Source organism: Hippocampus bargibanti, linkage group LG13 (assembly GCF_051943395.1).
Source record: "Hippocampus bargibanti isolate YZ-2025 linkage group LG13, ASM5194339v1, whole genome shotgun sequence".
Classification (NCBI taxonomy): Eukaryota; Metazoa; Chordata; class Actinopteri; order Syngnathiformes; family Syngnathidae; genus Hippocampus; species Hippocampus bargibanti.
The window spans coordinates 12,591,827-12,617,505 of NC_142746.1; the positions used below are offsets into that span (position 1 = coordinate 12,591,827).

Consider the following 25,679-nt stretch of genomic DNA (forward strand, 5'->3'; position numbering starts at 1 on the left):
TGGCGATAAAGTGGTATGCGCATACAACTCACAGTTTGAAGGTTGTGCGTTATGTGGGTTCTGGCATTCATGTGTAGGATTAGCGGGTTCTCCACGTGCGTGCGTGATTTTTTTTTTTCTAGCCATCTCTCACATTCCAAAAACATGCATTATTGCCAGGGTGTCAAAGTTCCTCTGTTTAATCCCCTCCACATATTACATATCAAGCGCACAACAAATTAATGAATGACTTGTTTTCAAATCTGAAGTTAAGAATAATGACTGTTATTGTGGTTTACATACAAAATATGAATTTTTGGATAGGATTTTAGCAATCATGGAATTTCACAAGTTTCATTTGCTTTCGTGGGCCTAAAAAAATGTGGCGGGCCGGATTTGGCCCCCGGGCCTTGATTTTGACACATGTGCATTATTGGTTCATTGATCATAAAAATGTCAATAGGTGTGGAGGGTAACTTGGTCTTGGTTGGCAACCAGTTCATCATGTACCGTATTTTCCGGTGTATAAGGTCCACCAGAGTATATGGCGCGCCCCCAATCGATGGTGTATTTTCAAAAATGTTCCATATATAAGGTGCACCGGATTATAAGGCGCACCTTCAATGAATGAAAAATGTTTTCCAAATACAGTATATAAATATATAAAAGTTGTTCAAATATAAGGCACACCACATCATAAGGCACTACAGTAGAGGCTGGGGTTACACACTACTTCTTCAGGGGAAAATGGGAAGCCTGTTGTGGTTCGATATTATTTGACATAAGGCACACCTGCGTATAATGCGCACAGTCTTATGAAGAAAATCATGGCTTTTGCGTATGACTTATACGGCGCCTTATACTCCGGAAAATACAGTACTCTTCCTACCGCCCAAAGTCAGCTGGTTGAGGCTCAAGGTCATCATCGGTCACCCTGGTCAGGGTAAGCGGCATAGAAATTGAGGGATATGAGTTAATGGTTCAGAATTCTTATTTTTATGCTGCTTTCCAGGGCTGGACTGGCCATGTGGCAGTTGCTCGGTGTGCTGGCATCCTTTGGAACCGATGTGGTGCTCGTTAATTATTTTTTCCCATTTTTTTCTTTTCACTAGAAGACCGGCCCCCACAATTTATAGAGGGAGCAGCCCATGGATCCATTTCCAATATACACTGTAGATGGTAAACTGAACCCATCTGTACGAGTGGTAGAGGTATGTGGTAGCCAGTGATGATAAGGAGTCCTGTCTGAAAACCAATTGCACAAGGATCTGGTTTTTGCACCCAGTGTCAATTATATCCATTATTTTCACACCGTAGCAAGCATTTTTTTTTTGTTGTTGTTGTCAAAGAATCTAGTTAACGTGCGTACAGGTCAATCAAAGCCAAAATGCCAGGACCAATTTTTTTTGTCAGTCCAGCCCTTGTGCTTTCCCAAAAGGGAAACACTATATATGTTATGAAACAATACTTAAAAAAGAAGAATTTAATACTGTAGTCCACACGTGCTACGTTTTTGGCCCCCTAATATTGTTGGTCACAGTAGGCAAACGGCATAGCGCTAAAGCCATCATGACTTTTCACAGTAAATATAAGGATGGATCCAGGTACAGTATTAGATTTCAAAGTAGTAGTTTGACAAAAAAAAACACGCAGAACATTGGGCAAGAAAGAACTCCTAACATTTTGGTGAGATTCTGGGGAAAAGTTCAGATTTCACACTTTGGCACAGATAGAACTGTCAATCATACACAATCATAAAGGTAATAGCACCACCTGTCTGGTTTTGTTATGTAAACCATGAATTTGTCTCCGAACAATGCTAAACATTTGGTCTCTGCAAACCTCTGCACCATGAGAATTGAGGCCCGACTTCTATATAGCAATTGATAAGCGTTGATAAACTGCTTTTTGACACATTGGCTCAAACCAGATGATAATAAATGGTCTAGTTGGGGTTTACTGTCATGTCTTCAAGAGTTTTAAAAAAGTCTTCCATCTCCCTTTGCAGTAGAACGTTGCGATTCTCTGCGTCTTGACGTGCACGCTCTGAGTTCCTGAATCGGATTTCCAGCATGTCAAACCGCTTTCTCTCATGGTCGAGCTCCTCCTCAAGTTTGTTTATTTGAGCCTGGTGCTTACGGCGGTTCACTTCTAACCTGAAATAGGAAATATATGCACAATTGTTTAGCCATAATGGGCAATCGCAGATCAAGATCAGGAAATGAAGGTCATCTTACTTGCGAGCGCTGCATTCAAAGGTCATTCTTTGTCTCTTCAGTTCTTCTTTTAACTCTGCTACTATGTTTGTTTGAACATCACCCTCAGCAGTACTCGGCTCGTGATCTGTAGGTGACGCACTGTCACTCACAGTTTTTTGGTTGTCTTCCGGCTCAGCCAGCAAGATATCAAAAGCAGTCCAGATAAAAGACGTTTTAGCTGGTAAGCTTAGTGTGGAGGGTGCGACATTATCATAGGCAGACAACCTGTGCGACTGGTGAAGGGCTCTCTGAGAGGATGGCCCGCAAGAGTCGTCCTTCTCGGCGTCTCGCACTGCAATCTCTTTCAGGGAGAGGGTTGAATCCTTCAATGATGGAGAAGAGTCTTTTAGTTTTGCGCCAGATGAGGTGGTACGCCTGTGTGCTCGGAGGGATGACAGCCCATTCATCAACCAGTTACTAGCACCTGTTGCTGACACACCCCCTGCTGATCCCCCGATGTTTCCCCTCGGCCCCACACAACTGTCCTTAAAAGAGCACTTCCATGGAGAAATGACTCTGGCCTGCTTATTGGGACTAACGCTGGCCTCTTCTTTGTGACCAACTCCATTCACCTCTGAATTACCTTTCACGAAAACACTTTGAACGGGCTCAAAGGTAGTGATGGATGGTGTGAGCTCGTTGTCCTTGGAGGGGTTACAAGGAGGAGTTTTTTGAGGTATTTTGGCACCAGTGTTAGATTCCGCTGGATATACGGAGGTGTCTCGTTTCAGCCATTCCACTTTGCCTTTATGGATGGACTTAGTTTGATGCAGCAAAGAATTCTCGCTCACAGTATCAGCGTTTTCCATCTGGTACAGTCTGGTGTTTTCACTTATCAGCACAGTCATCAGTTGTTGTACCTGAGAACTTGCTACATTCAGTTAAAAAGGCGTCATTAGCGTGAGAGAATAGACATGGACGTTTGGATTTTACTGTTGTGGCACTGTCACCAACCCTCCATCATGGTAACGGGATCCTCCACTCTGGGCCGAAGTACATTTGGTCCGAATACAGTGGCGAGGTTCTGGACGTTCATCTTATTGGCATCGGAATAAGACCGGACTTCATCTAGAAACCTAAGCACGCAGGAAGAAACCAGAGATTCATGCGGCATTTTGAAATTTGACTTTGAACAATGTGGCTGAAATTGTGACTCATGACGAGAAGCTGAGTCATGCGAGTGACAGGAGTGTGGGCTGAGTGCAGACGTGGTGTAATGTACATCCACAATTGATGTGACAATGTGCGCGTGGGGATGATGAATGACACTTTTCTCACATGGAATAGTGAATTATGAATGACAGCGACACACGCAATATAACCATGACTTACCGACAGATGTATTCAAGAAGATTGTAGTTGACCTTGGGAAGCGATTTCACCTGCTTGCCAAGGGCTATGATACCCTTAGAAAAAAGATGTGTTATTAATACATACAGTGGTAATTTTCAGCCATCCATTCTCTGATCCACTTTATCCTCACAAGGGTGGTAGGGGAGCCTATCCCAGCCGTCTTCAGGCAGTAGGCAGTTGCCAGCCAATTTTAGGGAACACAGAGACCATTCACACTCACATTCAGTCCGAAGGACATTTTGGAGTGATCCTTCGATCAGTTGCTTTGGTCGAACATTCTGAGTTTCAGATAAGCGACAATAATGCGAACATTCGATTGGTATGGAAAAACAACACTTTTATTCAAGGTACTAAACGGTACAACAGTCAATTAAACCAAGAAATAAACACAACAAAGCTGGATTGGAACCCCCAACCTTAAAAATGAGGGGCAGCTAACTGCTTATCCACCACCCCAGCTCAATTCACACCACGGGGGACATTGTAAGTCAATGTACCACTCACTGAACTTTGTGTGAGTCAAATGAAACATTGATTTATTTATTTATCTACCAACTTCTTGACTTACAATTTCTTTGTCCTTGTTGAGTAGCAATGCACAAGAAAGAAACTGTGCATACTTGGTGAAAGGAATGACGGGCTCAGGCAGCTCCCGTAAATAAAGCTTCAGGAGTGACGCCACTGCGTGGACGTCAGTGCTACTGAAAGGCACAGAGAGTAGTGAGTCAACACAGGTTTATGGCAGATGCTGTGTTTAGTCCAGTTGACTCACCTGTCAAACAACATACTCTCACCACGGTCAAAAGTATCTTGTAGTTGTCTAACATGATTGGTCTGGCCTGAAGCCCTGAAAAGGCCTTCCTCTCGAAGACCGTGGTCACGTAGGAAACACGTGCACTGCTCAACCAGCGCTGGCACCCTTCTTTGGGGACCACACTGTCCCTCATTCAGCACAGTCTCCTCTAAGTGCTGGCCGAAGATGCCTATAGCAGCACATTAAAGGCTCCTTTAGAGAATATTTTTTCAGTATATTCAAACACAATTGAAAAGTGGAGCATCTCTTAAAAAAAAAATACAAGAAATATTGTGTAGGCTTATGACCTCTGAGTGTAGATAACTGTGTGAAGATATAAATTGTGAATGCAATCGACAATGTATTTTCTTGAAATATCACCTCCTCCAAGTGGGGCCCATATTGCTCTGTGTATGGCTCTGACCCATTCATCCAAGTCACTCTCAGAGTTAGCCATCAGCAGGAACGATTCATGGTTGCGATCCCGTTCTGCATCACCACCTGAAAATATAAATGAGAATACAATTTACAATTACAATTTACAATTAAAAGAACAATAAACACCAGAACAATAAAACCATAAATAAAATAATATATGAGCTGATTAAACTAAACTGTGAATGCAATTTTAAACAGTTGGATTTCGAGGTGGGATTTGAAGGTGTTCAGACTCAAACCTGACAATGTTTCTCTCACTGAACCAGCAAAACAACAACAAAATTAATGACAATTATAATTGCCACCACTTTATCATACGTTTTTATGAGTACCCCAACTCACCTGGAACAATTTCAAATAAGTGGCGGCCTGGATCATCTTGATTGGTGGTCAGCTCATTAACTTTGGTGCCTTTGAGATTAATGCAACCCTGTTTCAAAAAATGGGGAGAAGGAATGCCTGTATGACAAAACTTGTACTAGTGATGTTCAGGAGCCAATCAACATATTTTCACGGAGCTATGTTATCAATTAGTGAGTTGCGACACTTTAATGTACAAGTCCCTGCATAACAGGGAACAAGTACCGGTAGTTTTAAGAGAGAGTTGTTAGATATCTACAAATCAAATTATCACCAGTTCCTGAGTCAGGACTACTGAAACACCCAAACTACAATTGACTTGACTTAGAAGCAAGATGCTTGAAGAAAAAAAACAAAACAAACATTGTGTAGATAGGGATTCAAAAAGGGAAACAATGGCTCAGGTACCAAACACTCACATCTTACCTGTTCCTTGGTTTCATGCTGGTCTTTGTAGAAATACAAAATGTCAGCCTTGAGGACAAACCACCGTAGTTGCCAGTTTTTCATGATAATGCGTTGTCGCTTGAGCCAGCCTGCCTTCAGCACTTTCTCCCGCTCAAGAGGGGAGCAAGGCCTGGAGACCACAGATAAATCTCCTAAGACCATACTCTTGGAACGTGCTGTTTTAGGATGAAATCACACAAGAAAAGTACTTGACAAGACATTTTCATTACATAATCACCATAAAGGAAAAATGGCCACATCACAGGAATTTTTGCATATGAGGCATATACTATACTATATAATACAGTAATCGCAACGCTCATGAAACAATAGCAGTAAAGCGTATCTGTGAGATTGAGCTGTGACTTCACTTATTTGGCATCGTAAAGAAAAGAAAGCAGCATGTTTCTCTTCCACTGGCGCGGGTTTCACATTGGACTAACTACCTGTCTGTGTGTTTATGTGGGGGGGGGGGTTACAGGTGTTGCAACTCCAACAGTTCACCCAATTTCATCCTGCATCACCTCCTCGAAGTAGCTACAATAATCTGTGATTCATCTGTAGCCATACTTTATCTCAAAAGGAATAATTTCTTTATAAATAAGTGTGGGAGGTCATCGAGAGATGAGACATTGCATCATCTTTCACCCTCATGTCAACAGTCTCTGAATTTGTCACGGTAGAATGATTAATTTATCAATGAAAGTAAGTGACGCTATGTACTGAAAAACCAAATCTTACCTCGCCAAACCTGTTTTATCTTGGGGCTCAGCATGGTTGCAGGTGACATCCGTTGGTCCAAACAGTCATGCAGATGCCTCGCCCTTTTCCATCCTTTTCAAGTATCTCTCTCCCGAGCGTTCTCTCTAGCACTCGGACAGTGTATGATGCCAAGCACACTTACAAGCATTTAACCCCTCACTCTCCCATTCCCCCAACCTCTCCTCCCTCTGTTACACAGGCTGTTCTTGGGTGACTGGAGCACTGCCTACCATCCCACCCTCCCTCCCTCCATTGACTATACATAAATTCACTTTGGTCACTAATGTATTCTCAGTGACTCCCAGCAATTGCTCGACAAGTCTGCATGATGATGCCTCATGCCTTTGAAAAAATCTGGTCGACGTAAATGACATCCTCTTGTCGTTCTGCCCCAGGAAGTCAGGCAATTTGATAGAGAAGTGAAAATTGCTGATTTTCCTGTGAATGGACCACGTGTTTTTTCATCTGATGTTAATGTGGAAATTGTGAGCACTGAAACTGAATGTTTCCAAACAATCAAAATTTTCAAAGACATTTTATTGACTTTGCAAGACTATTCATTTGTGTTGGAAATACTTTGGATGCTACTTTGGCGTCTGAAATAGTTCTTAAATAAGCTTTGCACTGATTGGTAGGATGCTATATCTCAGTATTTATGCATGGTAAATATAGGGAGTGCCTCTATCGACACCTATCATTAAGATCGCAGGACAGTATTGGAAAAGTTAGCCTCAAGGGAACTGTGTCAACTCAAAAATGTTCCATTGTTTAAACCACGACTCCACACTGCATTCGGATTAATATTGCATTTGTGAAGTATTAATTGAGCAGCAATATCCACACACTTTCCCATCTTGACGCGGTCATATTGCCACATATTGAGGACTGAAAATTGCTAATAGGCCCAGTCCAATGTCCAAGCCCAGAAAACAGTTGAGTAATGATTTGCCATGACCAAAGCCCCTAAGTACTGTGATGTCATTTTAGTCGACGGCTCGTGGCAAAATAACTCCTCGATGAGTGTGTTGCTTTGTGTAAGCGGGTTCGGTAAATGATACAACTTCTGGATAGAGTTGAGGTTCTTTATTAGGACGGCTGTGTTGGTTGGAGGGAGAAGGCAATTGACATGTGTGGCTCTCGTAGGCTCTCATCAGACTGACTTGCAGGAGCGCATCCTTTGATCTATACTAGCCAGGCATTACTAGTAGAACTAGAACATCCAAATATGATTTGCTCATATCATTACAATGAGGTGGCTATAAACAGGCAAACTTTGTTCCTTAATTCATATTTGACAAATCCAATATTAACTAGATTCCTGCGTTTGGACTATAGTGGAGGCAGATAGAACGTGTTTTTTCCTGTTTGACCTTTGAGTAGAGACATTGCAGTTTTAGAGAATTTTGCAACAATGATACTATGCAGAACCACAATTATTAATAATGCAGATAATTCATTCGGTTTCCATTAACATTGAGTCATTTATTGATTAGTAGATCTTGCAATGGGGTTCTGTGGTGTGTGTTGATGTAAATATGCAACCCAATATGTTTCAGCTCGAATTGTGACACTTTCAAGATTTGGGGCAACAATCATTCTGTAAATCTAGTGGGAGGAAAAAAAAGTGAATGTTTTACCCTGAGATTAGTGCCCCAACTATGATATCAGATTGAAATAAACTCTCGCATTGAAAAAAACATTTTCAAGTACAAGTACACATGCAAAGGTTAAGACTTAATAGTTTTCATAAATTTGTTGACATCTAATTCTTGCAAACAGTTGTTCTTGCCGGCTTACATTCTTATCCGTCATCCACAGGTGCAACTCAACAGTGCAGGACAAAAATAAATTATAGTGGAAATGCTATTTTTGTGTAAAAAATTGGGGTTTTCATTCAAGTATGAAAAAGAACAGATAACGTGTGATTTGTCCATTCAGACTGACATTCCCCTGCAGAAATTCTTGGACCGCATATGAAACTAAACCAAGTCAAATTTGAAAAATAATCAAAATTGAACCATTTATTCAGTTGGGAGGATCTGTCACCTGGTAAAAGCTGCGCCAGTTTTAAATGTCAATCATGACTGTGTCATCTTTTGTCAATCTGCAGCCCACCCGTCTGCGTCCCTCGAGCAAGAACATCATGACCTCTGCACAGCGCTCTCCAAGTGACCTGTGTTGCCTGACATCGTCGCAGTGTCTGAAATAAATAGTTGTTGCTATGGCGATGGCATGAAACTGCTCTGTTAGCAGCCACAACTCCCACAAGAGCGTTAAGGCGTTCATAACCACCATCGCTGTGACCCAGCACTCACCCCCCAAAAATGTGAGCCACGATGACAAGTTGCTGGCAGACATCTTGTTGTACAGGTAACTAGTTGCCATGGCAACAAAAAACAAGTGTCCTATCACCATGGAGAGGATGTAGAAGAGGAAGAGGCGGTGGTTCGACCGTCCGATGCAGCGGTTTAGGAAAAGGCAATGGTGGTCGTAATCTTGAATGCATACATCACAGAGCTTGCAGTGCTTTGTGTGGTCGGGCTGGAACAACTGTGGATGAAAGAAGACCCGGGAGGTGAGAAATCTATGGTACAAGTAGAGAATAACTCAGCATTTGTTTATGTCTCTTAGTTGAAAAAGAGATGCAACTCTTTATTGATTAAGACATTCATATCACTGTGACCCATATCCAGTATCACAACTTACCTCACAGTAGGGACAGAACCTTTGAGCGCTTTGATTCTTCTCTGCTAGGTCAGCGATGCAGGAGAAACGAGGATCTGCATCTTTTCTGGCCAGAGACCCGGGGTCCTGGGTCAAAATCTTACAGAACAAACTGAGGATAATACAGAAGTGGACCGTCGACACCTGGATCAGGACGCCGCTCAGCCGCACACGTTTCATTTGGTGAAGGATAAGACCTGAGGTGTGTACTTAATAAGCTATGTCTGTTGAATAAGTGCCAAATAATTATCCAAAATGAAAGCCAAACATGGTGGTCAGACAATTCATAATGTTTCTTTAGTTAAACAGAACATAGGTCAAACTAACATTGGCCTGCTCCAGATAATAATAATAATAATACATTTCATTTCGAAGTGCCTTTCAAAACTCGCAAGGAGAGGAAATCTTAACCTAAGATTCGTCATTTGCCATCGAAAAAAATATGTAGTCTTGTTCTGAAAGGATATTCGGTGTTATTTTCCCATAAAAGCAAACCAGGGAATGGAGAAAGCCGGCTATGAGGCTTCCCAGATAAACGGGGTTGGGTAACCTGGAAGGAAGATAGCTGCTATCTGAACAAAGACATACAACACGCCGTAAAACGTGGCGGAAACATCTCGCATCTTATTGGTCAAACCTTTGATATGTGGACATCCGGTGGTACTGAGTGAAGATGCTTTTGGCCAACCAAGGGAAAAGCAAGCCACAAAGGAGACCACCATAAGATCCCAACATGGATGCAACCACTAAAATAGTGGCTCCGCTCAGGCTTGGATAAAACAGTCTCCAGTAGTACAAAACTGACATTCAGGGACGCAAACAAAACACACACAAATGAAAGAATGCTCAGGTATTTAAAGTCATGTCCATTGTGCAAAATCTGATTTCAACTAAAGATGACTCACCATGACATTCTTTGGGCTTGTGGTGGATTGGCATATTGATGTACTGGTTCAGTAGTTTGGTGAGTTGTTGATGCCTGCACAGTACATAAACGTATGTATTGACCCCTTTCCCAATTTGTGGTTTGCGAGTCACAAAACTCAATTCTATTCTTATTAGAAAAAAACACACAACAAATTGCAATTTTTGGTGTTGTTTCTATGACATGTGGTATCCCAACAGATACAAGTTTTTGTATATGCGCACTTCCGTTTGATTCATCCATCTATTTTTAACACCAAGATTTTACTTGGTATTCACCTAAACGTTTTCCCCTGTTTGCTGAGGTCCAATGGTGTGAGGCCGCTGAGGTTTTTCTCATAAAGGATCCCGCACCCAGCCTTTTGCAGCAGGGTCCAGCACACCTCCACGCATCCTTGCTCGGCTGCCACGTGAAGTGACGTCGCCCCCTTTTGGTCAACAACATCCACTGCACAACGCTGAAAAGGGATCAACGAAGCAAATGGCCCAAGAAGGACAATTATATTTAAAATGTCACAATAAATCAACACATTGAAGACATAAATTGTCCAAAAATGGCTGTCCTATGAGATGAATACCCATGATGTCGCCAACGGGAAGGACACATAAAAACCATTACGGCAATTTTCATTGGGTAGGTACACTCAGAAATTTCAATCTTTCAAAAAACAATGATTACTATTTGCATTTTATATGCTTTACCTGGTGTCTGAGGAGGTATTGGACCATATCTGTGTTCCCCGTAGATGCTGCCATGTGAAGTGGGGTCACCCGGTGTATGTCTGTGTCAGTGAAACGGAACATTTCTGTCTCCCACAAATAGTGCACTGCAACACTGGGAAAGGTAAGTCATGGTCAATGCTGGAACTATTAAAACGTGACAATTTGTACTTTTTTCATTTATTTTTTTTTACTTCACCCACATGCTGCCGCCTGTCACGGCATGATGGAGAGAGGATTTTCCTTGGTGATCTAAGACACGAAGATCAGCTCCATGCTTTATCATTTTATGAATGATGTCAATGTTTCCTTGCCTGTGAGGAGTCATCCATGATAAGATTACCAGTTAAAAAAACTAATCATCAGAGACCTGAAGTACCTGCATGCAAAATGAAAAGCTGACTGCCCTGCATTGCAGGTCACGTTGGGGTCTGCACCATTGCTGAGGAAAAGGTCAACCAGGGAACAGTTACCATGAAGGGCAGCGTCGTGCAGTGGAGTGAAACCACCCCAGCCTGGATGAAGGTAAAATGCAAACAAATGTAATGTGTGTACACCAGTTATTATCCTACGGATGTTTTATGTAATACATATTTAATATATTTACATATCTTGAATGAAAAACCATGCCTAAACGTTTGACCTGTAGTTTCTATTACATTGGTTTTACTGTATTTCATAAACGGAAGGTGAATAATATAAAGGTAGCGCACCCATCCTTATATTTGTTGTGGCCTTACCAAGTACAGTATGTGGACAAAGTGTTATCATGGTAAACTCTGATTACAAAAAAAAAAACATTTTCACAAAAATACAGCCACGCGTTCATGGTTGAAAAAAAAGTGAACTTGTTTTGTACTTACCTTTGTGTCTGAGAACAGAGCGGTTATTTTGAATGATGACTTTGCACTGCTCAAGGTTTCCTGCCTGTATAAAGTCAAAAATACCCTCGTTACTCAGGGAACATGAAGGAAGCAGCTGCATCCTTTTGACTTAGTACGTGTATGTGCAGATCTGTCTTATTATTCTATTTTTACAGAAGTTACATTAAATTAGCATGTTCGACAAATTGCGACCTAATATTTTTCATCCCATCTGAACTGACAATTTGCGAGACTAGACACCCGCTTCATAGTATGTTGCCGGACACTGACAGACCACGCCCCAGGCACCTCATTGGTTAAAGCTTCTCACATGACTCGAGATCGAGGAAATGAAACGCAGAAAAGGGATACAATCCTTAATGTCCTACACACGTACACTTTAGTTTGTAGGTTCATAGAGGAATATGTTCGTTTCATATCATTAGATTGCATCTGTGTTGTTTTTAATAATTGAACAATGGCGGGTCAGGTTCATGCTCCAGTAGGTGGCGGTAATGCTCTGTAACACAGCAAGCCGCCCTTTATTTCATCCAGCAAAAAAAGAAACAAGGTCGCCGTTTTACCGAACAGGCAATTGAATGGGATGCTGCTGTAACTCAGCAGTGATTATGCAGTTTGGTCTCTTTGTTGTTTGCTCGAAGAGAAAGGGAATTGAACTTAATTTATTTGTATTAATTCCTCAAAATTAAATAAACTATACTCTGGATCTTGTTCTTAAAAAATTGATGAGGGATATTTGTACAGTTTGTTTTGAACTCACCTCAAATTAACATGCAAGGACGTGATGATCAACGATTCAAGAGTTATTAACCATTTAAGATTTATTGTAGGGTTTATTGAGTTATTATATTTTCTTTGGGTGTGTGTTTGTACCTCTTTTTTTTACTTCAAGATGGCGCTGCGAGAGTGGCTGCCTATCCAGCAGCTCCTGTATTTTGTTTTTCTACTTGTTTCTTTCCTTTCCTCTTCCTTTCATAACTTTGCTGTTGTGTTACTTCCGGGTAAAGAGAACACTGGCGCGAATGTCTGCCGCTGTTCTTCCACACAAAAAAAGTTCTTATCCCGTGACTGTAAAGTGTCCTTGAGAGTTTTGAAAGGCGCTTAGAAGTTGAATGTATTATTATTATTATTATTATTATTATTATTATTATTATTATTATTTGTAGTAGTAGTAGTAGTACTACTAGTAGTAGTAGTAGTAGTAGTAGTAGTATTATCTTGACTGAGAGCATGCGGTGCTAGTATTTTCCCACCAGATGACACTACAGTATTGGTTAGTTTTAGTCATCGTCAGAGGCAGGACTGTGAATGATACCTCGTTGTATTCGCAGTGTATGAAACCATAGATCTAATAAAATTTCACAGTGTAAATGCATGCGATACTGTACTTGGCATAGACCCACATAGACAGAAAAAATGGAACATTTTACTGAAAAAAAAACGTAATTTTTAGGGATAGGTTCATGTGAAAATCTGTTTGAAGTAGAATTTAACGGAATGCAGGAAATGTGGATTTGGGCTTGTCATTATATGGTGAGGATTGCTTTTTTGAATATTGCTGTGCCGATGACCATTTTGTGCTTGGGAGCCTTTTACTGAGCATCTTCATTAAGTTCATCGAGTTGCTTGTTCTGTAGTCACAAAGGGAAATAAGCCAGTGTCTTCTTGTGCTGGTCCCAAGCCCGGATAAATACAGAGTGTTGTGTCAGGAAGGTCATCTGACGTAAAAGCTTGGACAAAACAAACATGCGAATCAAACCTCTGAAGATTGAGGACACCGATTCGCTGTGGCGACCCCTTGAAGGATAAAGCTGAAAGGAAAAGAAGTCGTCGTCTGAGGCAGCACATAACACCGACTCTGGCATCACTTCACAATACAGTAGTATACATACATTTCAGAGTATTTTTTTATGATCCTATTATTTATTCGTTTTTAAGGCCTTAAATGCCCGCCCACACCTGACATCCTCCACCTGTACACAATTCCCTGAGGTTTTAGATATGTCGATCAAACACTATCTGAGGGACCGAGAACTACGTAGAGACACTTTCATGTGTTTATATATACTGTAAGCACCTCGATAATCATTGTTAAAATAAGAAATAAGCCTGTATCTGATTAAAATAAACTATTTTACACAAAATATAAACATTTTCAAATATCTCATAACTTTTTCATTCAAGTAAAAACTATCAAGGAGTAGTTGTTTTTAAAATTTAATTACAAGTATATTATTTCTTGTAATTCTGTCCATGTCTTTTTTTCCACAGTTTATCCTCACTTGGGTACCGGAATGTTTTGGGAAAATGGGAGGAAGCCCGAGTACCAAGAGAGAAGCCTCATAAGCATAGGGATAACATGAATAGTTATCACAGTTGGGCTGGGTGGGAGCAATAACTGTGAACTATCCCTGTAATTCCCCTTCAGGATTATTTTTATTGGAAAGCCATGCTTGCTTACTCATGGGTTGCTGTACTGGTGTCCCATATCATGACAGCCCAATCTGACAGTTCTATAAAAAACTCAGGCAACTATTGAGCTGTGGTATTATGGCCTCATCCATTGGCCCGACAATACTTTTTCACTTCTGCTTCTCTTGAGTAGTCAGGAGGCACATGACCAGATCCAGTCGATGTGAAGTATTCCGCGTGTTCAAAGTTCACTCTACTTGTTGCAGATTAGTGAGGGCGGGCTGATTTAGAGGAGGGTTTCCACAGCACCGTACAGTACAGTGTAGTAAGCGTCAGTCATGTTTTAGCAGGTCTCTGCTTGCCTTTGCTTTTAACATGGGAACCTTCACAGAGTAAGAACTCAGCCGCGCTCCACAAGGTACATTCACAGAAACCTGTTAACAGCGTGGAACGTCACACATGGCTCTCACTCAGCAAAAGGTAAGAACTTATGTTGTATATTCTGTTGTGAACGTTTCAATGAAACACTTAGAGGAAAATGTGGATGCGTTCTCAACTCACACGTACACTGAAACAGAAGCTTCTCACATGAGTGATGTTAAATAATCAGCGTGTGAGGAATGTGAGCTGTCTTTATGTACAGTTCACAACTTTCTTCTTTGAAAATCACATGACTGTTGAGAGAAAAGGCTCATCTTGGAGCTGCTGTATAATCAAACCTCTTGAGTTGCTTCTCAATGTTTATCATGAATTTCAATCTTCACTTTATTTTTAAAGTTCACAGCAACAATTGCCAAATTGCTGCGTTCTGTAAATAAACATTATATTTCATTGTTCCAGGCAACAGAGGCCCCACTCACGGGGCACACAGTTTATTTTAATTGAAAATACATTTGCAAACTGAGTTCTGAACATTCCTGAAAAATGACAATGTAAAAATGAGTGCATCTCTATCAATAATGCGTATCTCAATTTTGAGTATTACTATTTTTAGAGGATTTCAGAATTTTGTAATTAACTTTGATATTTTTGTGTTGTCTTGTGTTTCCAGTTATTGTGAATGGAATTCAGCCAATAACAAATTTTATGCATATCAGGGTGAATGAGTCTTTTCGGCGGCACATGACTGCTAGTGTGGGGACTTGCAGCACATTTTGTCTTTGGGAAATGACGCATGTCAAGTTTATTTGATTAAGTGAAGAGAATTTTTCATAATTAGATGATGGGAGAGGCCGTGAATTTCAGAATGTTGTTTTTCTTTCCCCCTACAGGATGCCGGCATAAACGTGGAGAGGGTCAATAAAGAAACGGGCGAGCTGAGTGCTTCAGGGGAGTTATCGGCCTCTGTGAAGTTGGATGTGAAGAAAGCGGAAGTCCCCTGTCTGGACCCTCTGCCCTCTGACTTGCTACGTGAACAACTGCACCAACTTCAGGTTACCCAATGCTCAAGTTTGGACCGCAAAGGTGATGTGGCCTCTTTGGAAGAGAGAAATGAGCATCTAGTCAGAGTCCTGCCTCTCTACATACAGGTAACAACCAGACTTATTCTCTTTCCCTCCCCTGTCAGCCAAATGCAAAGCACATAAAGGAATTCTTACTGTACAGAAAAAAATCAAGTCTAATGATACTTTAAATGTTATAAAGAAGCACTGTTTCAAAGGTTAAAGTAACGACACAGGATTATCAAACCAGATAAGGAAAGGTGACAGTCAAATGTTTGGCCTTTAACCGATCCCATCACTCATCCCTTAGATAACATGTTTGGCTTCTGTGCATTTATCACTACCATTTGCTTTATTGGCACACGTAATTGAACAATCCCAGGCTTTATTTGGCATTAATAAGTGTGTATACAATGGAACATTCACGGTAAACCAAAATTGACTGGAAATATTTTGCGTTCACACCATCAATGTCGAAAAAAACAAAGTGTGATGATTAGGCTTTGTTGCAAGAAAAGTATCTGGTTGCTCAGTACAACATGAACAAACGATCCACCCATCCTTTTGTATACAAATAATCCATAGTCGGGTCATCCGGATGATGGGGTGCTCTCAGTACTCAATTCTGGGAAGGGATCCATACCTGTTTACACTTAAGAGTCTGACTTCAACAACCTCGGAACTGGGAGGACGAGGTTCTAACCATTGTCCGCTGTGTCACCATGACCAGTTAACACAATTCATATATGCCGACCTCCACGATAATCATTCTTACTATGCAATGGGTCTTGTTTGAACCTTTGCTTCGACTCATTCAGTATTAGTTTGCATGGGGGTTTGGATTATTTAAGCCTCGTGACCAGCTTTCGGGATTTACATTACCGCAAACTTGGTGAAATACGACATCCTCTTATGGAAGTGAAGGTGAACATAATGCCAGCTGGATACTTGTAATGTACCACCTTCGAATGAGGCCTCATTGTTTGGTTCAATCTTGTTCAGTAAGAACATATAAAATGTTCATCTAATTAATACAATTACTGGTTCCCGATAACCCTTGTGAGGATAAGCATATCAGAAAATGGATGGATGGATGGATGGATAATTCTCTGTTTTGTGCAGTGGCGGGCCGGGCATGTCACTCCGAGGCCTTCAGTCGTGCCACGTCTGAATCACTCCAAGCTGCGAGTGTTGTGTGATTGACCACACGTCCACTAGAGGGTGACGTTGGCAAAGAAATAACTTGTGACTTGGAGAAACTTAAGAAATGCTGTCATTAAAATGTTAAAATTTTTACTATCAATGTGTGGATTCATGATAACCTCATAAAATTGCAAAAATTGCTATTTTTGCTAGCTTCAGAGATGTCCAACCTTTCTTACAGATACAGTGGACAAGCTCTGGCATGTATGCACTTATCACTAGCGGCTAGTGATAGTATGATTGACTAGTGACTACTCAATCATGTGACTAGCCAATAATAATTTGCGAAAACTCTGACATTGCCTTCGAGCAGGCCTTTGGTTGCCATCTCGAACTCTGATTGGTAAAAGCGACTGTTTCATGGACATTGATTTTTATGCTCCAGAGCCTGCAGAACTGATTGTGAAGGCATCCAGGTAGATTTCTGACCTTGGTAACAAATGATGGCTGAAATGTGAAAAGCAATGAAAGGAAGCTGAAAGACAATTTGAAATTATTTAATAAAAAATCATGGACAAAATATAATTCACAGTATTATGTGATTCATATATTTCAGGCCAGCAGAGAGGCCTTGCAGGCCCTGAGAGCCCACCACTGGTTGTGTGAGTGTGTGTCATCAATGTTCTAATAAGCTCTCTTCTCTTAATGGTAGGTATGTGAGGAAGGTGGAGGGCTTGAGGGTTTGGACTTAAAGGAACTTGCAGTGCTCACCTCTGATGCCTTCATCCTTAACATCCACAACAGGTTTGCAGAAAGGCCTGCAGGTAAATCCCCCTGATATCTCCCGACCTCCTCCCACATATTTATTTTTTAATTAAATGGCGATTTTGTGATTTTCTACCTCACTCTTCTGCTTTTTTATCTGTTTTTTATCTTTGCCGTTCCTATTCACAATGCTTTATGGCCTTCTACTATAAAATTTCAGTTGCTCTATTGTCACATTATGGATTGGTGGAGAGAAGAAGCCCAAGATGATTTGGACTGATAATACTACATGTACATCTAGAGTTTCATACAGTGTTATATTATATATGTGCCCTCATTACTATACATCCACCATGCACTGTCAATAATATTACAAACAATTGCTTCCATTGTCACGTAACCGTGTGACCAAATACTTTTCTCCACTTCCTGCAAGTATTATTCTATTGTCAATGTGACCACTGTCTCTGTTTAAGTGTCCTCCCCCATTGCTTTTGGAATGAATGCTGTTTTGAATGCCCACTTAACAATGCCCCGTTATATGCATCTTGCGTACACAAGAAAAGGTGCTATATTGTGCTGCTGTTTTTGTACATTAAAGTCTATTATTATTATTATTATTATTATTATTATTATTCCAATTCCATAAGATGTTTTCCACGAAAGGAAGTTGCTTGCATGCTATTCACGCAGCATGTTGAATTGTTTGTGGTTCCAGAGAATGCTCGTGAGGAAGTTGTGCGATTCTTCCAGACGGAACAGCAGCATACAAGCGGTCCAGGATGGCTGCTGCTAAAATCTCTGTTGCTCTTAGCTGCTGACACCTCAGTGAGTTGTTTAGAGTTCCTTGTTTTGCCCTCATCATGTAATACAGTTTACATTAATGAAAACGATATTTATATAGTAAATATAATACATATTGATTTATATAGTGCTTTAACAATAGCTGAAGCTGTAACAAAGCACTTACCATGGACAACTTTCAACTACTCTATTTGTATTTGTAGGTATCATCTCTCAATCCAGGACTTCCTGCCGTTCTTGTGAAATGTCTGTACTTGCTCGTGTGCATCCCACCCAAAGACGACTCAAGCATGAAAGAGAGCTTTCAGGAGCCTCTCACACAGGTGAACATGACTTCACACACACTCCCTGACATGAGTGAGCGTGTTTGACTTCATAACATGCCTCAAACTCTTTGTTTAGGTTCTCCTGCAACTATGTAGGCAGGCAGTCAATGTGGAGCGTCTGGTAGAGACCCAGGAGCTGCAATGTCTTATCATAGGACTTACATCACTTTGGGACCAGACCAGCATCTCGTGGAGGCATCAGGCCTCGCGCGTCCTTAAAGTGGTTTCTACTGTAGCCACAAGCAACACTGTTCCTAATTTACTTGGTGAGCCAAAAATTGAACTTACTATATGTTCCCTTTTGGATTGATAATGATCCTAATCCTACATCCTAAAACAGGCATCACACAAAATGGATCAATTTATTTAAATTGTAAAAAAAAAAAATCTGAATAGCCTAGAGGTGTGGTCTGCTATCTCTCAGGTGAATTGCTATATTGTTCAATCATAATTTTGCTTTAATTCTAAATGATCATTTTACAAATGAGATTCACTATGTCTTTTTTTGTCCTTTAGATAAGAACTGCATACGCATATGCATCCAGAACCTGTTGCGCATCAAGTCCGAGGTGGCTGGCTCGCTATTAGCTGAGGTGTCTGTGGCTGTGTTCAGCTTTATTCGAGACACATATCCACTCAATCCAGCGCTCTTCATCGAGTTTGACTCACACAATGGCTACAAGGCGCTTGAAAACATTCTCAAACGGTGAGATGATGATTATGCATTTAATTACTAACATACTTTCAAGATGTGAAATACAACAATATCACACATTTGTATTGTGATTTGGCCTTCTTGTTCTTCTTTTCACATTTTGTTTTCTATTGCTGATAATTCCACAAAAGCTGTGAAGGAGGTGTGCCAGAGGATCAGTTCCACTTTGTGGAGGAGCTGCTGGCGCTCATTGCCTCGTTCACCCTACTTGGCAAAACCGAGCTCAAAGTGGCTCTTTGTGTCAGTCACCCTCAGCCTCCCGGCTTTAAATTTGAGCCGCCCCTCAACAAAGGTAAAACTCAATGTCACCGCTCCTCCCGCTTGGTTGTGTTTCGACACGCATGCTCAAATCTCATCATTTCATTTCCTCATTTGATCTCACTTTGCCACTGTTGCAACCACTACCACACTGCCACCACCCGCACCCCATTGTGGCAAGCAGTGTCCCTCCGCTTAACATGAAGCTGAGGTGATTATGTCTGAGATGATGAATTGGAACCTTCCCTTATAACAAGGTTAAAATGCTCCACATCTATTCACCACTGGCCTACAGCAAGCGACCATCTATCACGGAAGCGCACACACTACCAGAAGACTCGGAAATTTAATGCCTATAATAAAGGCTCACACACACACACACACACACACACACACACACACACACACACACACACACACACACACACACACACACACACACACACACACACACACACACACACACACACACACACACACACACACACACACATGAGCAGCTATCCATCACAAGAAGGAGAAACTCTCGTTACAACACATGTGTCATAGAGTCTTGTGTTGATCTTATTTGAGTTTGATAAAATTTAACTTAAGCGTAAACAGAAATTCTATTACTAAGCAGGTCTATGTTTATCCCCAACCCACACAAGTTTGTTTTCTGGCTCAATCTATTACTGGTACATTCCCAGTTCAGATTTTGACAAGGTGGCAAACAAAGTATATCAAGGTATATTATGCTTTTTAACATTTTATATTGTACGGTGTTTGTTTTCAATCTATCCACGTGCTATATGTGCGACTAAATTTGTTTATTATATTGAGCATCTGCCTGATGTCAAACATTCTTTGTAACTTATCGCTTGTGTTTTTTCTATTAAATTGGGGGGTATATTTTACATGAAGCCACCTCGCATGCGCTTCTTCGACCGACGCCCGACCTTTGCAAACTCTGCCAAGCATTTTATTGAGAGTATATGCAAATTTAAGTGATACATTATATAAACGCTCTCTTCTTGATTTGAATATCACGCCCCTGGACGTCCCATGGACACCCCTCCAAGTCATCCCCTGGTACACGCACCAACATCCATAAACCAACAGAGCGTAGACATTTTAATGTCCATGAACTGATAGATTTGTAACCTGGCTAACTTGAGCTCTTCTTGTACAGGAGCGTACCAAGTACTCCCTTCTGCACTGTACAAGGTATCCACAAATACTCCCTTCTGCCCAAGGCTAGATTTCCTACCCATGGTTGACAGATTAACAGGCTAGTTCTGTTCATATCATAGTGAGCCCAGATTCTCTGTGGTCCTTTGTTTATTGTAGTCGCACATGTTCGGCCAACTCAGCATACAACAGCATGACACTTTTAAACGTGATAACTTATGTTCTGTCTATTCTCTATCACCTTGCCAGAGAAAATCTTCCAGAAGGATTTTTGTAATTGAATCTTTTGACAATATGTCCCTGGATCATTGAAATGTCAATTAAATAACTACGTACTACAAAATGTTTTTTTTAATCTTGATTTTCAACTTTTTATTTCAGGTTCATCAGTTAAGAACACGCCTGCCTTCCATTTGCTACAGACCACGTTGCTGCAATCTGAGAATTCACTGCTGTGCTGTCAGATCTTAAGAACCATTCAGATGATTTGGGACCTTGACAAAGCCAATTTTTTCCTCTTGGAGTGGAGCTTCCACACGATGGCCCAACTGGCCTCATGTGTGTGGAGTAAACCGTCTGCAGTACAAGCGATGTTCTATTCAATGCTAGAGATGGTGCAGTAGATCGCCTCACGTAGTTCTAAATGCGTGTTTACAACGCTTGTGCTAATCCAATGTTGGATCTCCTGCAGGTTATCTTCAAGCTCAACTATATCCCCCATGAGGCATTGCGTGTAGTGTTGGACTTTCTGAAGCAGAGTTGGTCAGGTTTACTGCCTGCAGTGGTGGTGGGAACACAGTTTGGAGTGGCAACTCTGACAAGTTTTCACAGGTAAAACAGTGCAAGTTTTGAAAAAAATACACAACAATGGTGATTTGGGACATATCTGGTAATCTAACAAGGGCTGACAGGCTGTGAAGGAGAACTTAGGTTTCTTTTTTTTTTTGAGGGTACGGGCATTCTGTGTCAAAACAAGCTTTCAAATGTGAGTAAAAAAACTTTCATTCCATTCGCTTTGCAGGGAACCCATTCTCTAATTGGTTGACAAATTTCATTAAAAATGATCCACCAATAAACTTGTGTGGGCCGCAGTTCCGAGGGACAATGCAAGTAAGCAAATCAGAACAACTGTAACACTTCACTTGCACTAAAACCTTAATGGACTTTATTCATGAAAGGAGAAGGTGAATTGGTCATCATGTACTTCAATTGTTTTTCTGGAATATATTTGTCAAGGAGCAGTTTAGAGGTGTTTGAATTGGTATGACATGTTTTTTTTTCCCAAATACCCAGCCCAATAACACAAAGATGGCCGACACTTGCCCCTTTCATGTTTTCTTAAAGAGCTCAGCTTAGGCCTGTCTAACACCGCTGAGTTAATCTGCAGCAGAAAAGAAGGCGCTGATCCAGTGTGTTCCTATTTTGAAGTAAAAAGTAGAAAATGATTAAGGGCAGCTTTAGCATAAACCTCATATTTGGTGGAGGTCTAATGTATGTGTTAAACAATTAATATCATATATAATTAGAACGTCTACCTAAAATATGTTCCACACCCATAACGCACCGTTATCTACTGTAAAATGTGGTTACATTCCTAAGTAGTTAATGTGCTCATTGAAAATTTTGTGGCTGGACACTCGCCAGCCACAAAATTAGGTAAATCTCAACAGTTAATATTGAACATTATTCTTTATAATTGAAAGAAAAATATTTACACTCTTAAATAAAGACCTTGACCTTTCTTAAAAACATATACCATAAATATAAAGTCTTTGGTTTGACTCTCTAAAATCTGCAGTTAACCTCTTGTAGTTTAAATTTGTAGATATTGTCATGTTTTATAGTATCAGTGCAGTTTTGCAAACTTCACCCCAAATAATAATAAAACCATAGCCATCTTTGAAAATGGAGATGTCGGTCTTCTGTGTAGGTTGACGGTGCACAGTGGCATGTTTGCGGAGGTGCTGACTGACTGGGGACTCTTGGAATTGCTGCTCGGGGAACTTCGCAGAAGGGCAAAAATCATCCGGAAAGCTGGTGTCGTCACCTCTCTTCAATTAGGTAGGAGCCATCATCTGTGACCCGATCACCATTCGTCATTATGAGTCATTTTAACTTCAAAATGGGAACTCATGACGATGTCAACTCAGAAGCAACTGTCTTTTTCTTAGATGCGGGGCAGCTACCATGCATGGATGACTGCGAAAAGCTCCTCACTACTTGTATGCTGCAGGTTGTGTCCACCCTTACTCTACGCTCAATCAAAAACACAGGTAGAAAAGGGTCCACTCAACTCCTTTAAACTTACATTTTATTAGATTTTTTTTTTAGTGTGTTTCAAAATAGCCACACATCACAATTTTTGCAATGGCGGGTTGGGGATTTCATCGCTAGGCCTTCAGTCGTGCTATGTCTCAATCAATCCAGACTGAAAAAAGTGTGCTGTGATTTACTACAAGTCCACTAGAGGGTACCATTACCCAGGAAATAACGGACTGACCTTTCTTAATGATGTCCATTTTTTTCTTGAAAAGTCCGTCTTGAAAATGACTTTAACAGTAAATCTCAATCCAAATCTCACATTTCTTCTCCTCCTTCAGCCATTGTGTGTTGACAAAACTGCTATGCAGTCAACACACAATGTTTGATTATGCAGCTCATTACCAATACAGTGTACTCGCTCTGGTGATACTATGATTGGCTAGTGACTAGCCAATCATAATTTGCAAAAAGTCTGACGTTGCCAGCACCTTCGAGCAGGCCTTGGGTTGCCCACTTGAATTCTGATTGGTTAAAGCAACTGTTTCATCGTCATTGATTCTTATGCTCCAGAGTCTGCAGAAATGATTGTGAAAGGGTCCAGGTAGATTTCTGACTCTGGTAATAAACGATGGCTGAAATGTGATTGGTTAAATGCTTAAATACGAAAACACACATCTGGAAGTAGCGCAACAGTGGAAAAGTAGTGAAAGGAAGCTGAAAGACAATTTGGAATTATATAATAATAATAATTTATGGACAAAATATAATTAATTAGTCTGTGATTCAGATATTTTTAGGCCAGCAGAGAAGGCCTGTGGGCCTTGATGGCCCGCCAGTGCATTTTTGTATGATAAATTAGTCAATCACTGATGCCATGATATCATCATCTGTGGCAGACTGATTGGATTGGATTGGATTTGCCTTTATTGGTCTCGCAGTGGAGAAATTTACATTTCACAGCAGCAAAGTGTGATAAAGGTAATCTTTAAGATTGAAGGATTGTCAATAAAAACCTTTCAAAGGTCATACACAAACAATGTGCTAAACATGTAATAGAGTGTGAAAAACACACATGGGCATGAGATGCTTGCACTTGATTTTATTTTCTGAGATGGTCTGAGAGCATCAATTCAGTTCTTTTTCAGTGATGATGTAACAGTGAATGGTTTGTCTCTCTGTCTGTGCCCTATAATTGACCCATGACCTGTCCAAGGTGTCACAGTGTTTTACGCCTTTTGTCATTTTGTAAAGACTTCAGCTGTCTGCAACTGAAAGGAAGATCAGCTGTGTAGATATTGATTGATAGATTGTTTTGTAATTGTACTGCAATTATATACGTATTTAGATATGAATTTTAATTCACCACATTTTTTTAATCACCCCCTTGCTAATTATATGCTATGTTTCAGTTTCAGTGCGAGAGCTTGGTATGGTTCCTTACATAAAGATCTTCCTGGATGAAGCTCAGTATCGAGGTCCCACTCTGTGCATTTTGGAGCAACTTGCCGAACTAAACCCAGAAGAGTTCATGAGTACTGCCATAGGAGCCCTCTGTTCTTCAACACAACACGAATTGGCTTTGAAACGGGACCTGTTACAGGTACTTGCATCGAACATTCACCCAAATACATTTCCCGTGACACCTGTCTTGGCAGTGATTTCAGTCAAATCATAACAAATTGTAATGCACTTAAAATATAATTAGCCAGTAAATTTATTGTCTTTACCCGTGGGATGCTGATTACATTATTGACAAAGCTGATTGATTTGCTAAACCAGGTTTAGCTGTTAACTCTGGACTGATTTGATTAGCCCAGTCGTATCGTGCGGTGCTGCTTTCGGATCGGTGAATGGGCCTGAGATCTGATTAGGCGTAACGAGGTTACACACCTATTGTATGTGTCTGATTTTTATAGATGGCAGCGAGAAGCACTCTTACTTGCAGATATTGTGGATGTCTCGGCTGGTGTGTGATTTTTGTGCATGTGCTGTTTGTGCTAACGCGGTTAAAGTACGTGGCAATCAGATTGGCTCTGACCCGGATTGCCAAGTGTTCCGAGCCATTGTGATTACTCCGGTTTCACTTAATCGCATTTGCCCCCGCGTTGTGCCTTACACTTTACCTACCTGAGGGATTAGCTCTCCAAATTGAATAAAGCTAATCTGATTTAGTTGACCTCCAAAAACTATTACCAGAAATGATTTATGCTATATCTATATGTTTGATCTATTTTTCATCACATTGTTTTTATTGACTGCAGCTCATTTTGAAGGCTTTCTGTCTTTGTCCCTCCCAAAATATTCTTTCACCTGCTGATCTTATTTTATTATTTTTTTTTTTTTTTTGGGGGGGGGCTACTGTCTCTTGGATGGACTTCAGTCTATACTGAAAGTACTCAAGATCCCTAATAGCTTGGATGCCTTCCGGCGGGCGGGCGGCTTCACTGGATTGCTCTCACTTGTGCTGGACATGGAAGGTGCCCTGGCCGACCCTCCCCGGGGAGAAGTGTGGGAATCCGTCGGTTATCAACCATTACTCGACCTCCTCCTTCTCGCTCTCCATATGTTGGCCTCCGCCGTGCATCTGCATGCGGTGAATGCACACTTTTTTCAGACTGGTGGATTTTACGAGGAGCTGGCTGAGGCTCTCCTTCAACTGGGATGCTTCCACTCTGAGAGAAGCAGGTTGGAGGTAAACGAGGGATGCTTTATCAAGACTGCAAAAGACCACCAGCCTACT

The 25,679-nt window shown here is 40.9% G+C and overlaps 3 protein-coding genes across 6 annotated transcripts in view; 1 reads left to right on the forward strand and 2 right to left on the reverse strand.

Annotated features, from left to right (window-relative positions):
* Positions 1–126: 126 nt before the first annotated feature.
* On the reverse strand, positions 127–6,599 carry arhgap22a (Rho GTPase activating protein 22a). 3 transcript variants are annotated; one of them, XM_089012170.1, is made up of 10 exons: positions 6,370–6,599; positions 5,608–5,758; positions 5,164–5,251; positions 4,765–4,884; positions 4,363–4,573; positions 4,159–4,291; positions 3,570–3,643; positions 3,192–3,313; positions 2,217–3,108; positions 127–2,135 (listed from the first exon to the last, which is right to left on the reverse strand). In XM_089012170.1, exons 2-10 carry the CDS (start codon positions 5,689–5,691, stop codon positions 1,925–1,927), a joined length of 1,935 nt encoding a protein of 644 aa, XP_088868296.1. In that variant the 5' UTR covers positions 5,692–5,758; positions 6,370–6,599; the 3' UTR covers positions 127–1,924. The 3 variants fall into 3 exon arrangements, with proteins under 3 accessions (XP_088868296.1, XP_088868295.1, XP_088868294.1); XM_089012169.1 differs by having other exon boundaries at positions 4,159–4,288; positions 5,608–5,804; positions 6,370–6,598; XM_089012168.1 differs by having other exon boundaries at positions 5,608–5,804; positions 6,370–6,598.
* Positions 6,600–7,471: 872 nt separating this feature from the next.
* Positions 7,472–11,886, reverse strand: LOC148889362 (palmitoyltransferase ZDHHC13). 2 transcript variants are annotated; one of them, XM_089011422.1, is made up of 10 exons: positions 11,622–11,886; positions 11,165–11,273; positions 10,962–11,072; positions 10,741–10,873; positions 10,318–10,496; positions 10,020–10,093; positions 9,752–9,914; positions 9,582–9,664; positions 9,097–9,287; positions 7,472–8,940 (listed from the first exon to the last, which is right to left on the reverse strand). In XM_089011422.1, exons 1-10 carry the CDS (start codon positions 11,740–11,742, stop codon positions 8,458–8,460), a joined length of 1,647 nt encoding a protein of 548 aa, XP_088867548.1. In that variant the 5' UTR covers positions 11,743–11,886; the 3' UTR covers positions 7,472–8,457. The 2 variants fall into 2 exon arrangements, with proteins under 2 accessions (XP_088867548.1, XP_088867547.1); XM_089011421.1 differs by having other exon boundaries at positions 11,138–11,273.
* Positions 11,887–14,287: 2,401 nt separating this feature from the next.
* wdfy4 (WDFY family member 4) overlaps positions 14,288–25,679 on the forward strand; it is a 46,490-nt gene continuing 35,098 nt past the window's right edge. Inside the window, 14 exon segments of the mRNA XM_089011420.1 lie at positions 14,288–14,534; positions 15,326–15,583; positions 17,352–17,463; positions 18,123–18,232; positions 18,412–18,531; positions 18,611–18,800; positions 19,051–19,240; positions 19,381–19,541; positions 21,059–21,291; positions 21,369–21,508; positions 22,608–22,738; positions 22,849–22,950; positions 24,349–24,539; positions 25,320–25,677. Of these exon segments, the coding sequence (XP_088867546.1) occupies positions 14,514–14,534; positions 15,326–15,583; positions 17,352–17,463; positions 18,123–18,232; positions 18,412–18,531; positions 18,611–18,800; positions 19,051–19,240; positions 19,381–19,541; positions 21,059–21,291; positions 21,369–21,508; positions 22,608–22,738; positions 22,849–22,950; positions 24,349–24,539; positions 25,320–25,677 (2,317 nt within the window). The 5' untranslated portion in view covers positions 14,288–14,513.